The 16,777-nt window shown below is 51.1% G+C and overlaps 1 protein-coding gene across 1 annotated transcript; it reads right to left on the bottom strand.

The window, feature by feature from the left end:
• Positions 1 to 2,306: 2,306 nt before the first annotated feature.
• On the bottom strand, positions 2,307 to 4,044 carry LOC136373429 (uncharacterized). Its single transcript, XM_066338328.1, has 2 exons — positions 3,244 to 4,044; positions 2,307 to 2,321 (listed from the first exon to the last, which is right to left on the bottom strand). Exons 1-2 carry the CDS (start codon positions 4,042 to 4,044, stop codon positions 2,307 to 2,309), a joined length of 816 nt encoding a protein of 271 aa, XP_066194425.1.
• Between the last annotated feature and the right edge of the window lie 12,733 nt (positions 4,045 to 16,777).

Raw genomic sequence — 16,777 nt, 5'->3', positions numbered from 1 at the left:
AACCAGAGCCACCTGCATCAAGGTTGGGACAGAGGAGAGTCACAGGGCCAAAACCGGAGACACCTGCGTCGAGGTTGGGTGCTCAGGGACAAGCTGCCCACCGTACGTGCCCGTACTCTGGTACGGACAGACCAGTTTGGGCAAGCAGCCTTGGCTCAGTCCACTGTGACCAGTTCCATTGTTCTTGCACTCCGTTCTCATGGAGATGCATACCAGTCCTCCGAGACTTAGCAAACATTCCACCTCAGCCAGGCCAGAGGCTCCTTTCAGAGTCTGGGGTCTCAGTCCTCAATCATTGGAGACGGTCATGAGGCATATCACATCCTTGGACAGACTCTGACACCACCCCGTGACTCACGACTGACGACAAAGGTCCTCTTCTGCAACGTTGTCACGATGTCTTCAGGACTCGTCAGTGTTGGTAGCATATATCCCAGAAAACAGAGACAGTAAAAAGAGAGAGAGAGAGAAAGAAAGAGGAAAAGGAAATATAAAGGGAAGCAAAATAAAATCCAAACAAAATCAATCAATATTTGATTAAAACAATTTTCCAAAAATACTCAAATAACTTACAAAAAAATCAAAAAAACAATATAACAATAAAACAGTATACAATCAATATTAATTGATTAATTAAAACTATTTTCTTTGACTTAATCAAAAACAAATCACAAACTTAATTTTAATCATAACATAACTAAAACAAACACATCAAAATCAAAACAAACATCAAACAATCTTACTTAACTTGCTGTTGTAGGCCTAATTCTCGCTGTTTTGGTAGAGAGTCTAGTGTCAATAACTTTAGGAGTATCTTTTGCAAAAGGGGTATCAATTAAACTGTGTGCATTCATTATGGATGTCAAGTGTGTCAATTGCTTCATCATTTTCCAGTTTAGGATGTATCAAACAACTGACAAAAGAAAACTGATAAAAACCAAAATCAAAAGGACAACAATTGGATGGCACAATTTGTTCTGGATACCTGTAGCAGTAGGTGACCATCCAAAAAGGGTGTCCCACCACCTGTGTTCAGCATCCTTTTTTACCCTTTCTAAAACACGATGTATTGCCTTCACATCATGATGAACTGTTACTAAAGTTTTCTGTCCATTTTCCTTAATCCTTTTCAAAATTCCCATTAAGTCCTGGTGAAGCAACAATTGCTTAACCAAAGTTAAATTCATTCCAATGGGGACAGGCATTATCTGATGAATCAGTGTAAAATTGGATTGTAATAGGTGATAGGACGTGACTGGGGCTGTGTAAGAAAAGTCGCATCCCGTGATTGTGGTAAAATTACAAACACAAAAATTTGAAAGATTCCTAAGATTCACTGCTACATTTTCTACAAGCACTTCATCACAAGCAGTCCTCACACAAGCACATCCATTGCCTATATACACAAGCACTGTTTCAGGAGTTTCGTTAGGGTGTACTTCAAAGTGACAAATATTTTGCTCTGTGTCTAAGCAGATGTCTTGAGCTATGATTGCATTACCTTCACAAACGAAACCTTGTTGCTAACAACACAAGATTCTAAATTGACAGTTTGCCATTTTTCCCCAATTTGACGGGCCCATTCCCTATGCTCGGAAGGATAGAGAATGGCTCCGTCATGATTTATACCTAATGCAATGATTGGGAATATCGAATGCACTGAAGCATTGCATATTGTTAACACAAAAGCTGTAACTGTGTTGGTATTTGGGTTATAGGTAAAGTTCACCAATTTCCACCAGGATTGGAATTCCCTTTCAAAAGCATTTGCATTATCCCAAATTATTTTCTGAATTTCAGTAGGAAAGGTGTCTTCCTCACCTTCCCTTATGATTGAGATAACAACCGTCTGCATCCAAACCTGTGCCTGGATGCAGCCGAAAGACAAAAATGTTGCTTTAAGCAATGCCAGTTGTGTAATACCAAGTGTATCAATCACCAATTTGTGATCATTTAAATTTACCTTTTCCCAATTTGGTAATATGTTTGATAGCAACCACTGATGTGTCCCCAAAGTGGACAGAGGACTTCAGGGGTTGTTGTAATTTAGTAAAATCTCTAATTGTGGCAACCAAATTGATTCATTAATCAGTACTGTTTAAAATTCCTGTTTAAAATATTTATCATAGTTTATATGACCTTCATGTCCCTCGGAGTTCTCCTGTGAAAAGTAAGCACAACAGAATCTGCCACCAGGAGGCAGAAAATTAAAATGATGGAAATTATCCAGCGTGTATTTATTCGATACACTTTCCCTAGAGCATCAAGGAGTACCCATGTGTATTTATTCAAAGGGGTTTTTAGCACTAGTGGTACTTCCCCTGCAGTAGGGAGGTCCACAAAAACAGGTTGTCCAGGGTTATGTGCTGGATTGTTGAAATCACTTGATCCCCATAGTGAGGGAACTCTGCTTGGAGCTGTTGGGCAAAAAGCAGAAGCACCAGTAAACCAAGGATTTGCTGACTGTTCAGGGGAAAAGGGAGGGGTAATGACTGAGGCAGGTTTGTCTTGGATACCATCCAAGTTTTCTACTTCTTGTATTGGTAGGTTTTTCACAGCTCCTTCAGTTATTGAAATGATGTTACAATAATGTTCAATCTGAGCATACCACTTCCTTACTGAGGCCCTCTGGCCCACCCCGTCAGGTGAGGGGGTCCCAGTAGTGACTGAGTTAATAAATTTGAAAGGACCTCTCAAGACAATTGGTTGTTGTCGTGCAACCATGTGCACTTCTATGAGAGCTAGGGTAATCACAAAGAAGCCTTTTCCCCAGGTAGTGTACCTCTTTTCAGCATCTCTGAAACCACGGGAATAAAAACCAACAGGCCATGTTGGACCCTCAGGACCCTGCTGCCACATGTGTACTGACAACCCTGAGGAGGCAAATCCCCATTTCACCTGGAAAGGATCTGTAGGATGAATAGGGCCAAGGGTTTGGTGAGCAGTTGCTTCAAAAATCAGTAATTGCATTGTTTCTTCCTGAGCAGCAGTCCATTCCCATAGGCAGGCAGCTCTGTGGACATCTTCCAAAAGTTGGTCAGGGGTACTGACTATAGCTAAAGGGTCTTCCCTTTCCAAAGCATTACCTCCCCCAGCCCAGAAAGCTGCATTGTTTAAAACTTGTGTAAGGGAATGTTGTGGCTGGTTGCCCAAGGCTGGTGGAACAGGAGGTGCACTGGGTTGTCGGTTAGAGATTTGTTTTCCCCTTTCTGGTTTTTCATTAGGGGAAGCAATGTGCCTGACTCCTCTGGGGTTTTCGGGTTTGTCCTCTGAGTGTTTTACCGGTCCATATTTTCTGCTGTAACTGATTAACTCCTGTGCTCCTTCACTCCATGTCCAAACTTTATAACTGCTGTTATATTGTGTGCTAGGAGTAGCAAAAGGTGAGGAGTCAGTGGAGTCAGTGGAGTCAGTGGAACCGGTTTGATCACTTGCATGTCCAAGAAATCTTTCAAGCCTATCTACCGGGGTGATAGATGCTGTTGTTTTTTGGAGGAAAATTGCTGTTGGTTTAAGTGATTCTGGCAAACCTCGAATTAGAGGGGTCATAGTTTCAGGTTTGACAGGCTGTTGCATTGGTGACTCATAGCCAGAAAATAATTTTCTTTCATGTATCATTTGCAAGCATGCAGCTTTGTGGATGTTTTCTAGGAGTTGGTCTGAGGTGCTGACAATTGCCAGAGGGTCGCCCCTTTCCAGGGGGTTTAGTCCCCCTGCCCAGTAAGCTGCACACTGAGTCAGGGACCATGGAGCACGTGTATTTCCTGTTGTTAAGAAAACTCCATGTCCCCAATAGCCACTTGCTTCTTGTTCACTTAATTTAATTTGGTCACCTCCAGTGAGTGAAACTCTAAAAACATACTCTGTCTCTGATTCACTAGGGAGGCGGGAGTATTCCTTTTTTATTTCAGCTAATTCAGTGGCTGTGTATGGTATTTCTCTGGTGGTTATGTGGGGATCACGATCCTCTTCATTTATATAGTTATATTCTGTTTTAATGAGAGGTCTCAAGTTGGAACAACAGTGTTCCCCACAATTTTGCATGTGTATCAATTCCTTCTGTGGATATATCTGTTTGAAAGTGCTTTCCTTTCTATGGAAAAGAACCATCCCTCCTGCCCAGACACCCAAATCTGGCCAAAATTGAGACCTCCAGAATTCACTGTATGCAAGGGTTTCTCCCTGACAAATGAAGCCAGGACCGACAGGTCTGGCTTGCCCCTGTCTCTGGTGGTGTCCTCCAATCTGCCCTGGACATATTGGGGCTCTGTGCTTTCTTTCCTATGGGAATGAACCGACCTCCTGATCCCGGCACTCATGTCTGAAATTGGGATTCTGCCCTCAAAATTCCATATATCCCAGATACAGAATCCAAGGTGTTTATTCCATTGCTCCCAGATGAAAGCTGCCAGGACAGGCAGGTCTGGTTGGCCTTGGGCTCTACTGGCTGCCATTCATCAACCACAGAAATACTGGGGTTCCCTGTTTTCCTTGCTCTAGAGACCATGGTGACACTTCAGGGCCTGAGGGAACCACGGAGAACTCGTGATACTGTGGGGACCCCGTGGAACAAAGGGGCCATTGTAACACTGCGAGGTACCATTGATGTAAGGGAGCATTGTTACACTGAGGGGTACGATGGATCCCAGTGGCTATTGTTACACTGTGGGAATTCATGGAACCAAGGGGATCACTGTGGCACTGCTGGGCTGCATGGTCCCAAGGGGCCAGTGTGAAGCAGCAGGGCTTTGTGGAACCAGGAGGCCATTGTGGCATTCCAGGGCCTTGTGGAACCAAAGGGCCATTGTGACCCTGCAGGACACTGTGGATCCATGGAGACCACTGTGACATTGCAAGGCCCCAGGGAATCATGGAGACCATGGTGACACTGCAGGGCCCCACAGAACCAAAGGGCCATGGTGACCCTGCTGGGCCTCATGGAGGCAAGGGGCCTTTGGGACACCTCAGAAGCCAGGAGAACATTGTGACACTACAGGGCCTCATGGAACCAAGGGAGCATGGAACAGATCTGGCTGGTTTGGCCTCCCAGGGGCCACCTGACAGGTCCAGCAGATCTTGGAATGTTGAGGACTGCCTGCCATCAGCTCCTGGAGCACTGAGGCTCTGTGTTTTCCTTCCTATGGAAAAGAATCATCCATATTTCCAGGTGCTCGTGGCCAAAACTGATACTCCCTCAGAAAAATTCCCTATATGGAAGGGTTCTCCCAGACAAAAGCTTCAAGGACAGAGAGCTCTGGCTGGCCTCAGCCTCTGGTGGTCAGCTCTCATCTCAAAGAGGCCCTGAGAAAAGGATTTAAAAAGTTTGACTACTCGAACATCCATGAGTCTCTCATTCTCTGAAAAACTCAGATACTCTTCTGATCTTACGTGTCTTTTTTTTCCTCATTCTGTATTTTGCATGAAATATTATTTTCAGCTAAATAATAGTATTCCTATCACTCTGCCCGTGTGATCTGACACAAAACACCTCCTCTACATATGGCTCCAGGTCACCTGTAGAAGCTAAGACAATCAAGGATCCAGCAGGAATTCTTTGTCTCTGCTCCCATCTGTCCCATCTCCTCTGGAGCTGGAGGTGCAGCCCCAGCACTGGGGAGGGCTCAAGGGGTCACAAGCTCAGCTCCCACACAGAGAACTTGCAGACCCTGGGCTGCCCCTCTCAGCCTCAGTGCCCAGAGCCTTTCTGCAACCTTCCCCCTGGAGCTGCTGCTTCCCTGCAGCCCCGGCCATGGACAGCAGCAGAACCTGGTGTGTCCTGAGCAGCAGTGCCAGCTCAGGGCCCTGTGGGGAGCAGGGGCTGGGGCAGCAGGACAAGCCAGCCCGGCCAGCCAGGGCATGCTCAGCTGGGGAAAGGGATGTCCAGGGAGAAGAGCAAGGGAGCGTTTCTGTGCCTGCAGGGAGGAATGCAGAGGAAGCTGCTGCTGCAGGCACCAGCTCTGGCCAGGCCCCTCTCTCCCCTGCCCAGGGCTGCTGTGCTGGCCTGGGGAGAGGGGCTGGCACTGGGTGGGCAGAGGCAGCCTGTGCTGGACATCTCCTGGAGCCAGGAGTTCTGCACTGTCCCTGAGCTCCATTTCCCCTGCCCTGGGGAGCTCCAGCCCTGGGGCTGATGTGGAGGCTGACCTCCCTCTCTGCCCCTCAGCAGCTGCTGAGCCCTTCAAGGGGGCCAGGGCTGTGGGGGGAGTGCCCCCAGTGCTGGAGCACCCCAGAGCAGGCACTGCCATGGGGCTCACCCAGAATGGGCTGCTGGGCTGAGCTGGGCTGAGCTGGGCTGGGCTGGGCTGGGCTGGGCTGGGCCGGGCTGGGCTGGGCTGGGAAATGCCCAGGAGATAAAACCCACCCATGTCAGCTCATCTGTGGGACTCTGCAGGGCCAGGACACGTTCCAGCAGGTGTGTGGAACTGTGCCGGTCCCCTGGCAGGGATCTCAGACAAGCAGGTGCAGCACTGAGGAGGTTGGTCTGTGGCCTTGGTGGCATGGCCAGTGTCAGAAGATGCCCCAGGGTTTGACCATCCCTCCCACCTCTCCCATCAGGCACTGGCACACCTGGGCACTCTCCCCAGTTTATGGGTCTATTTGTTCTGTGGTTATCTCATTCCTCCTGCTGATTTCAGCACCGGTGTAGGGGCAGCATCAGCCCTGCCCAGGCTCCCTCCTCACCCAGCCTTTGGCAGACCCCGGGGCAGGGCTCTCAATGAACCCTGGCATGGGATGTGGGTGTTGGGACTGGACACTGAGGTCTGGTGTGGACACTCTGGTGGGGAACATTGGCCCACCCAAAACACACCCTGTGTTATGCTGTGTCTGATGAGGGGGATTTGGGGCCTGTGCTGGCCAGGGGGGCTGTGCTGCCTCTGACACAAATGACAGGGATGAGCTACAACACAATGACCTGGAGGTGCAAGCGAGGACAAGCCACGGAGGGAGAATTCAGAAATCTAACCTGAGTCTGTGTTCATGTGTTTAGGAAAGCCAAAGCTCAGCTGGAGCTGATGGAGGCTGCAGGCAACATCCAGAGCAAAGTTAATTCAGTTGCTGGGTTTGCAGGAAATGGCTGCAAAGGGAGCATGTCAATCTGCTGCTGAATGAGGGCAGGAGGGGCAAATCTGGGATCATGGAATGGCCTGGGTTGGAATCCTAAAGATCATCCAGTTCCAATCTCCTGCCATGGGCAGGGACACCTTCCACTGCACCAGATTGCTCCATGTGACCTGGCCTTGAACACCTCCAGAGGTGGGGAGTCTGCAGCCTCTCAGGGTAACCTGTGCCAGGGCCTCACCACCCTGACTGGGAAGAATTTCTTCCCAATATCCCATCTAAACCTGCCCTCCTTCTCCTCATGGCCATTCCCCCCTGTCCTGTCACTTTGTCCAAAGTCCCTGTCCAGCTCTCTCCAAGCCCCTTTGGTGCTGCAATGGGCTCCAATGTGTCCCTGGAGCCTTCTCACTCCCAGGCTGAACAGCTCCAGCTCTCTCGTCCTGGCTCCAGAGCAGAGGTGTTCCAGCCCTGCAAATGTCCATTGTGACACTGCAGGGCTCCCTGTAACCAAAGGTGGTGCATTGTCACACTGTGGAACCAGGGAGACCCTTGTGACCCTGGGGTGCCCCATGGAAACAAGGGGCCATTGTGACACAGCAGAGCCACAAGGAACCAAGGACATCACCGTGACACTGTGAAAACAAGGAGAGCATTGTGACGTGTGGCATCTCACAGAACCAAATGGCCATGATGATGCTGCAGATCCTCTTGGAACCAAGGAGACACTTGGGGGCCTCAAGGAACAAGGGAACCATTTGAACACTGCAGAACCAAGAGACCACTGGACCACTGAGGGGCCTCATGGAACCAAGTGTCCTTTGTGATACTGAGGAACCAAGGGGCCATTGTGACACTCTGGGCCCCCATAGAACCAGTGGGACATTGTGACACTTCAGGGCCTCCTGGAAGCAAGGAGAGCAGTGTTGCACTGCAAGGGCTCATGGAATCAAGGAACCCGTGTGACACAGGGGAGGCCAATGGAACTGAGTGGTCCATTGTGACACTGAGGGGCCTCCAGGAACCAAGGAGCCATTATGACACTTCAGGGCCTTGTAAAAACAGGGGGATCCTTGTGGCACTGTGGGGTCTTGTATAACCAAGGGCCAGCGTGGCACTGCAGGGCCTCATGGAACCAAGGGCCATTTTAAAACTGCAGAGCCAAACAGACCTTTGGGACACTGTGGGGCCTGATTGAACTGATGAGAATAGAGTGACACAGTGACACCTTATGGAAACAAGGATCCATTGGGACACTTTGGGGTCTGATGTCACCAGGCATTCAGTTGTGACGCTGCAGAGCCAAGGAGGTCGTTAGGACAATACAGGGTTTCATGGAACCAAGGGGCCAGTGTGACACTGCAGGGCTCCATGGAAGTGAGGGTCCATTGTGACACTGCTACCAAAATATGGAAAAAATAAAAGAAACTGCTTAACAGCAAGGGAGCAGGAGGAAGGAACATTGTTATTCAGCCAGATGCACTAGGGGGAATAGCTCCTCCCAACAGCGTGCATTCAGAGTACAGAAAATTTCCTGCTTACAGACTGTATTTTACATCCATTTTCATTGATTTTCACAGAAAACACATATGTATCAAAATATTTTCCCTGAAATCATGAACATATTTTCTTCGTCTTCACAGATGTTTCCTTCCTACCTGGGGGTCACTTTGCTGGTCCCTGGTGGTTGGTGATACCAGAGCCACAACAGACTGTCCTTGAACTGCTAAAAGCACAAGTGGAGCTCATTATTTTCCAGTTCTTCTTAGACAGCGGACAGTGTGCAGTTCTGTGGGCCACTGGGTTTGGAAGAACAAACATTGTGTGTGGTTACCAGGTGGAGAAGGTTTGACATCTGGTGACATCCCTCCTTTGAGGATTGTGAAGCTTCTCTTCTCTTCAAGCTCTCCTAAGCCTCACATCAGTGTCCGTCAGAATTAAACCCAGCCTTGGTCTCCAGCCCAGCCATGGAGGCTCTCTGGGCTCTGGACTTTTCCTGCAGCCCCAAGGGCAGCTGAGCTCTGCCCTTCCCACAGTCAGCCCTGGCCAGCGCAGGCAATGCCCAGCAGTTCCTGCTCTGTGCCTGGCCTTGCTGTCAGCCCCGGCAGCGGCTGCGTGGCCCCTTTGTGCCGCGCTGGCCCAGCCATGGTGCCACAGCCCCTGTGCCGGCCCAGGGCAGGACAGGAGCATTGCGGGTGGGAACGGCCCCTGTGCCGTGGGGCCACAGCAGCCTTGGGGCTCTGTGCCCCATGGCCTCCCTGCTGGGCAGCCTCTGCCAGCTCCTGCACAGCCCGTGGGCCCTGTGGGCCTGCACAGACAGCCCTGCCCCGGGCTCTGCCGGGCTCTGGGCCAGCAGAGAGGCCGGGCAGGGCTGGCCATGGCCGGGAACAGGCCCTGAGCCCCGCAGGAGGATGGAGCTGGGCCACAGCCAAAGGGCCCCGCAGAGCTGGGCTGGGCAGCCGGGGCTGCCAACGCCTGGGGACAGAGGCTGCCACTGGGGACAAATGTCCTGGGCCCCCTCCCTGCTGTGCCCATGCCACTAAAGGCACAGAGCAGTCTCCTCTCTGGGCCACTTGCCTGTTTTCAATGCCTTCCACAGGCGCTGGCCCTGCCCCACACGGCCGGGGCTGAGTCCTGCCCCTGCACGCTCCCACAGGCCGGGATGGACACTGACGGTTTCTGTGCCAGGCTCTCTGAGCCCAGCCCAGCTCCCTGACAGCTCTGCCAGCTGCCCTGAGCTCTGTGCAGCACCAAGGGCCTCTCCCCAGCCCAGCCCAGCCGGCTCTGGCCCCACAGCTCTGCTCAGGGCAGGCTGCTCTGGGCAGGGGCCCCACGGCCTCAGCCCCTGGCAAGGGCACAGCAGCAGCTGCAGCTCAGAGAGGGCTCAGCCCCAGCCATGGGGAAGGGGCCTGGCCAAAGGAAAAGGAGGCTCCCTGTGTGCCCTGCTCTCCTCTCCAGGAGATCCTGAGAGCTCTGCAGCCCCTGCTGCCATCCCACCTGCCCAGGCCAGCACAACAGCCCCGGCCTTGTGGCCCTCAGCAGCTGTTCCTGCTCCAGGCCCAGGGCCCATCCCAGAGCTGGGGCAGCCACAAAGCTGTGGCCATTTCTGTTCATTGCTACCCTGATGAGGATGGATCCTCAGCCACTTGCAGGTTTCTGATTGTGCAGATTTTTAGAGAATTAATTCGTGTTTTATAGCAATATATGGTATAAAATAATTTTGAAAGCAAGAAATAAATGTCAATATTGAAACTGCAGCCTCTGCTGGAAACAGGAGAAGCAGCACAATTGAAATAGAAGGAAGGGTGTCTCCACCAGGAGATGGATCTCCTCCAAAGATGGGATTACCAACGACCCAGTGATCAGCACCTGATGGAAATCTTATCTCCATCAGCCTGGGTGTGCATCCCAATACCAGGTTCTTGTAAATGTAATCAGGTGTCCAGCCCTGACCAGAAAGCTATTCATTGGACTGACAGAGGGGAAGAAAAGAAATATGAATATGAAACAGCGACACAGCGGACAAAAGGATGAGGCAACCTTCTTTCTGGCCGAAAAACTCTATAAATCCGGCCCTGCAAAAGCGAACTTTGTGAACAGGGCAAGATATGGTGCGATAGAGGCCGGATCTAAGGTACACCCAGTACTGATCCTGGGCTCGGTGCTGTCCTTTGCTTGTGGCTTTTTCTAATTTCTGTTTGGCAATTTTTCTAAATAAAATGGCTTATTGATCAAATTGGCTGATTGCCTATTACACTAATGAATTTTACTTTTTCAGAAGCCTCTTCTTTATTGAGTTCTTCAGTTGAGAAATTTAGTGAGAAAAGATCATAAACATTTGTTCACAACATCCACTCAATACAAGCCCCTGGGAAAAAACTTAAGTTTTCAATTCTTTTGTGATTAATTAGAGAGATTTCAGAAGTTCAAAAAACTTCTCAAGAACTCAAAATAAGATTGAAACACTGAAGTTTCTTGAAGTTTAATGGGTCCCACAGAGGGACATGACTGAGAAAGTGTCCCCAGGTTCCAGTTAGAGCAGAACACTGCAGGCACTGATGACAGGTGGGGATAAACAAGGTAAAAGGTGTCTCTGATGCTGAGCAAACCTGGATGTGTTTCAGCAATGGCAAGGACCAAGGTCTGATCCCCAGCCCCTGCCAAAGCACATCCTGTCCCTCCCTCATTGCTCAGGGCTCTTCCCGGGCCACTGGGATATGGGGATGTGCAATTCCAAGGGCAGCACCATGGGGTGGCCCCTGCCAGGCTGCTGAGCAGGGACAAGGAGGCGAAGAGGCCCCAGGCCTGCAAGGGTCATTTGTCTCCTCCTCATGGCTCAGGCCCAGGGCCAGCAGCCATGGCCAAAGGGCTGCAGGAGTTGGCTGTGTCAGGGCCTTGCAGCTGCTGCCCATCTCTGTGCCCTGTCCAGCCCAGGCTGTCCTACGGTGTCCATGCCCTCTGTCCCTGCAGGCTGTCGTCACCCCCCGGCTGCCCCACCTGGCTGGGCCCTTCCTTTGCTGACAGCTCTGCATCCTGCAGAGATAATAATTTTGAAGAATTAAGGACTTTAGTTAAACTAGATATTGCTGACGTAGACTTCCCTTTACTAACTAGACATTGTTGAGGTAAACTTCCCTTTTTGTAACAGAAGCCGGATTTAAGGAACTGATAAATCAGGAGACCTGTCAACTTAATCAATAGACTCCAAGAACACAATGTGATCATAAATCAGATAGTCTTGAGAAAACAGGATCCAGGTGTCACCAACACTAAAAGGTTAAAAAGGCAAAGCGAGGAAGACGCATCTTACTTCATCATTTTGAGACCCTAATCCATAAGAAGGACCACCGACCCATTTCAAAGAACAAACTACGCATGCTTAATTGCTTTTTGACTAATTACCATACGAAGCGGGGAATGGGATGGACCAGAGTTATGAATATGCATCTGTGTTTTGGGTATTCAACACTTTTGTACATAAAAAGACCCTGTGATCATCTGTAAATTGCGCGTGTGTATTTGGGAGCTATCCCGCACGCTGCCCAGCGTCGTAATAAACATACACTTTCTAACTTCAAACTGTTAGAGAGTCTTTGTCCGTCATAGTTGGATATCGGTATTAGATCATATCCATATTTTTTTAATAAATCAGTTAGGCTCTGCAGGGCTTAGGCACAGTGGCTGTGCCAGAGTCAGGGCTGAGGTGACACTCTGTGGGCTGGGGCAGAGCCCAGGCACAAATGAGCCCTGAAGCAGCAGCTCTGCAGTGGTGGCCACCAGGCCGGGTGGCCAAGGGAGCCTTCTGGCCATGGCCTGGGAGCAGCTGCTGCTGCCAAGGGGCCTTTGGTGCTTCAGGCTCTCCCTGGCACAGCTCCCAGCATGGCACTCTGCCCTTGTGCCCGAGCCCTTCACTGTGCTGGGGCTGGCCTGGGGCTTTTCCTGCAGCAGGATCTGCCCTGGTCCTGGCACAGGAAAGGCAGTTCCTGCTGGAGCAGGAGGCTCTGCCTGGAATGGGCTCCAACAACTCCAGCCAGGCCCTGTTTACTTCAAAACTGCCTCCTAGGGCACTATATTCTGTTAACTGGTATAGCTCCTATACTGTGGAGTAACTATCTCTTTAATTTACTCTGACGTGTAAAAAAATCTGCCTAATCCTGATCAGAATCAATAATAGCTCTATGTACAGATATATATCTGGTATTCCACCATTACTCCTGTGGGAAAAAAGTGCATTTTGTTTCAATTCCACCTCTCCAATCTTTTACACATAAAACTTTGACGAAGTCTAGGGCTGGGATTGGATCCAGCTTCTTCTAGTCTTCTCTCTTAGATGGAAACTTAGAACTTTAGGTCTCCTGGAGGGGTTTCAGGCTCCATGGTGGCTGTTGGGTGTCATTTCTCCACCTCATGACTCAGAAGGCATTTCTCCAATGAAAAAAGGAAGCTTTGGCCTCAAGCTCCCACTCTGCCCATGACAGGAAGCCCTGTGAGTGTCTGGGACGTCCCGGCTCTTCGGCAGCCTGGGGACTCCTGGCATGTCACTGTGGAGGCCCCGTGAGTGCCTGTGACAGATGGGTGCCTTTGCAGCCCAAGGTGCCTTGGGATGTCCCCATGGAATGGCTGGGACTGCCCCTGACCACAGGGCTCTTGACCATCTGAGCTCAGGCCTGGAGCCAGAGTCCCTTGCCAGGGCAACCATTTGCAGTCCCATTCCCAGGGCCAGGGGATCCCAGAAGCACAGAATTGGCTGACTTGGGAGGGAGCCATCAGGATCCTGGAGTCCAACTGCTGGCCCTGCACAGGACACCCCAACAATCCCAGCCTGGGCCTCCAGCGGTGTCCAAACGCTGCTGCAGCTCAGAGAGCCCTGGAGCTGGGACCCTTCCCTAGGAGCCTGGTCAGTGCCCCAGCAGCCTCTGGGGGAAAAACCTTTTCCTCAGATCCAACCCAAACCTGCCCCGACTCAGCTCCAGCCGTTCCCTGCACTCCTGTCCCTGGGCACCAGAGGGAAGAGGTTCCCACAGCCCCCAGCCAGGGCCCCGCTCCCAAGGCTGTTGCCAGGGCAGCCAGGGCTGGCCCCAGCTGTGATGCTCGGTTTCCATGGGCCGGGCTTGAAGAATGGGATTCCCCAATTTCCTGCTCCCGCTAAAACCGTGCTGCCCCTCGCTGCCCTCCAGCCTCGCACTGAAAGTACAAAAGGCAAAGATCCCAGGCTGGGATAAGAACAATTTACTGGGAACAGCAACAAGATAGGAAACAAAAGGAACAGAAACAATATTAATAACAGGAGGGATAAGACAAATAACATACACAGAAAACTAAAACAACACCAACTGGCTCTTCTCAGCCACATATTTCTTCATGCCTGGAAAGGACACCCTTCTCCTTAGGGTGAGAAAGAGAGTGTCCCTTTCTCAGCCCTGGCGATGACCTGAGATGGGATCAAATACAATGACGGGGCCATGGCCAGACTCTCATGTTCTTCAATCCCACCTCACATCATTGCCAGGGACAGGGACAGGTGACTTCCCAGCGTTGATCACAGTGAATGTGGGTCACCAGGGCTCCTCCCAACATGGGTCCTCTGGTGAGGGATGAGGTTGAAGATGCACATAAAGCTCTTCCCACAGTCAGGGCACTCACAGGGCTTCTCTTACAGGTGCCTCCTTTGGTGTCTGGTCAAGTGGGAGCTGTGAGTGAAGCTCTTCCCACACTGGGGACACTCGTAGGGCCTCTCCCCAGTGTGGATGTGCCGGTGTCTGACGAGGTTGTTGTGCTTGAAGCCCTTCCTGCAGTTGGGGCAGTGGAAGGGCCTCTCCTCTGTGTGAATGCGCTGGTGCAGGAGGAGTGCTGGCATGTGACTGGGATCATACTGGAGCTTACTGGGCTCATGCTGGTGTTGCAAGAGAGCAAGTGGGATCACACTTTGGGCTACTGGGAGCCACAGAGAAACTGGGATCATGCTGTAAGAAAATTGGAGGAAACTGGGAATGACTGGATACATGCTGGAGGCAACTGGGATATACTGGGCGTGACCTCGATCATACCGGAAAAACTCATGAGCACCTTACTGGGATCACTGGGAGTGTCTGGGAATGACAACAAACATGCTGAGGGAAACTGGGATTCACTGGGAGGGTGTGTAACCATACTGGGGATGACTGGGAACACACTGGACACAATGGTGACCATGCTGGGAAAAACTGGGACCCCATGCAGGGGTAAACAGGGAGCAAGTGGGAGTTACTGGGTCTACACTGGGGGCAACTGGGCATGACTGGGACTATGCTGGGAAGGACAGGGAGCAACTGGAACCATGCTGGGGGACCTGGAATCCTACTGGGATCACCGTGGGTGAGGCTGATCTCATGGTGAGGGAGACTGGAATCATACTGGAGCATACTGGCACCAACTGGGACTGCACTGAGGGTGACTGGGAGTGGCTGGAGTACTTGGGATCAGGCCTGGCAAAACTGAGAACAACTGGGAGTGACTGGGAACATGCTGGAGCATCTGGGATATAGTGGGACAAACTGAAACCATAGTGGGGGTAAATGGGAGCAACTGGAACCAGGCAGGATGATAATGGGAGCAGCTGTGCCCATGCTGGGATCATACTAGGATCCTACTGGAAACAGACTGGGAGTGACAGGAAGGGTGCTGGCTGTTACTTGAACCATAGTTAGGGTGACTGGGTCCTACTGGGATCATCCTTGTAGCCACTGGGATTACAGCAGATGTGAAGGGATCCTGACTGGAGCTTACTGGGAGCTACTGGGCCGATGTTGGGAGGAAAATGTGGAGACCTTGGGAGCAACTGGGAGGTCCTGGAACTATGCTGAGGGGACTGAGACCACAACTGGGGAAACTGGATTCATGTTGGGAGAAACTGGGACTGTACTTTGGGCAACTGATAGAAATTGGGAAAGTGCTGGAGAAAACTGGGAGTAGCTGGGAAAGACTGGGATCATTCTGATGTATCCAGAACCTTACTGAGCTACCTAGGATATTCTGGGAGTGTCTGTAACCATACTGGGGGGACTGGGATCTTACTGGGAACATCTAGGACCATTCTTTGGACATCTGGGTGTGACTGGAACCCTGCTGGGAGGGACTGGGACTATTCTAGGGACAACTGGGATCATACTGGGAGGAACTGGGAACAACTGCAACTATTCTGGCTGCAACTGGAATCATACTGGGATCATAGTGGGAGCAGCTGGATCCATGCTGGCTGGGACTGGAATTACAGTGAGGGTTACTGTGCTCATACTAGGATTGACTGCGAATGGCTATGAATGACTGGAATCACACTGTCACAAACTGGGAAAAACTGGGAATGACTGGGAACGTTCTAGGGGTCACTGGGAGAGACAGGAAGTCAAAGGAACCCCACTGGAGGCTACTGGGGTCATCTTGGCATTGACAGGGAAACACTGAGATCACACTGGGGGCGACTGGCATCATCCTGGGATTACAGTGGGTGTGAATGGACACTGCCTGTGGGTTACTGTTGTATTTCTCTGGGGAATGGTTTTTTCCCCAGGGCCCCTGGAGCTTGCAACCCTATAGTTTGACCCTTCCTTCCTTTCTGGACCTAATTGGCTGAGTTCCAGCCATCCCCCTTGGCAGGAGCCTTGATAAGGTCCTGCTCTTCCTCTTCTCGCTCTCTTGCCTCCTGGGTCCCCTCTTACTTCCTGGGGTCCCCTCTTACCTCCTGGGGCCTTCTCTTGCCTCCTGGGGCCCCTGCCTCCTACCCTCTGGGCCCTTGCCTCTTGGCCCTCCTGCCTTCGCCTCCCCGCATGGAATAAACGTCTTGGATCAACCCTGGGGGTAAGAGCCTCTTTTGGAATCTTTTGCCCTGGTCCCCTCGAAGCATTTCCCCCAAAGCCTCCCAAGAAACAGAGCTAGCCCCGGGGGGCTGCGGGGGAGTGCTTCAGTTGGTGCCCAACGTCGGTTTTTATTATATTAAAAGCCCACGCAGTAGCTAGAGCCCCTTCCAGGGGTCTTAAAAGCTTTTGAGCCGTCAACTACCCTACCATCTATGAGTTGCCTTTTTGTGACCATAAGTGGTTGGGATTGAACCGGTAGCTTGCCCTACGCCTGAGGCAAGTCGGCTCAGGACTAGGGACTTCTGATGCAGCTGCACACACAAGCCTCGGTCCACAAGACAGGTAAAATTCCCCCGTGTTGCGGCTAACCCCGGGAATAGCTCCTAGCTGGG

This window comes from Sylvia atricapilla, chromosome W (assembly GCF_009819655.1).
Source record: "Sylvia atricapilla isolate bSylAtr1 chromosome W, bSylAtr1.pri, whole genome shotgun sequence".
Lineage (NCBI taxonomy): Eukaryota > Metazoa > Chordata > Aves > Passeriformes > Sylviidae > Sylvia > Sylvia atricapilla.
This window is presented reverse-complemented; position numbering and strand designations above follow the sequence as displayed.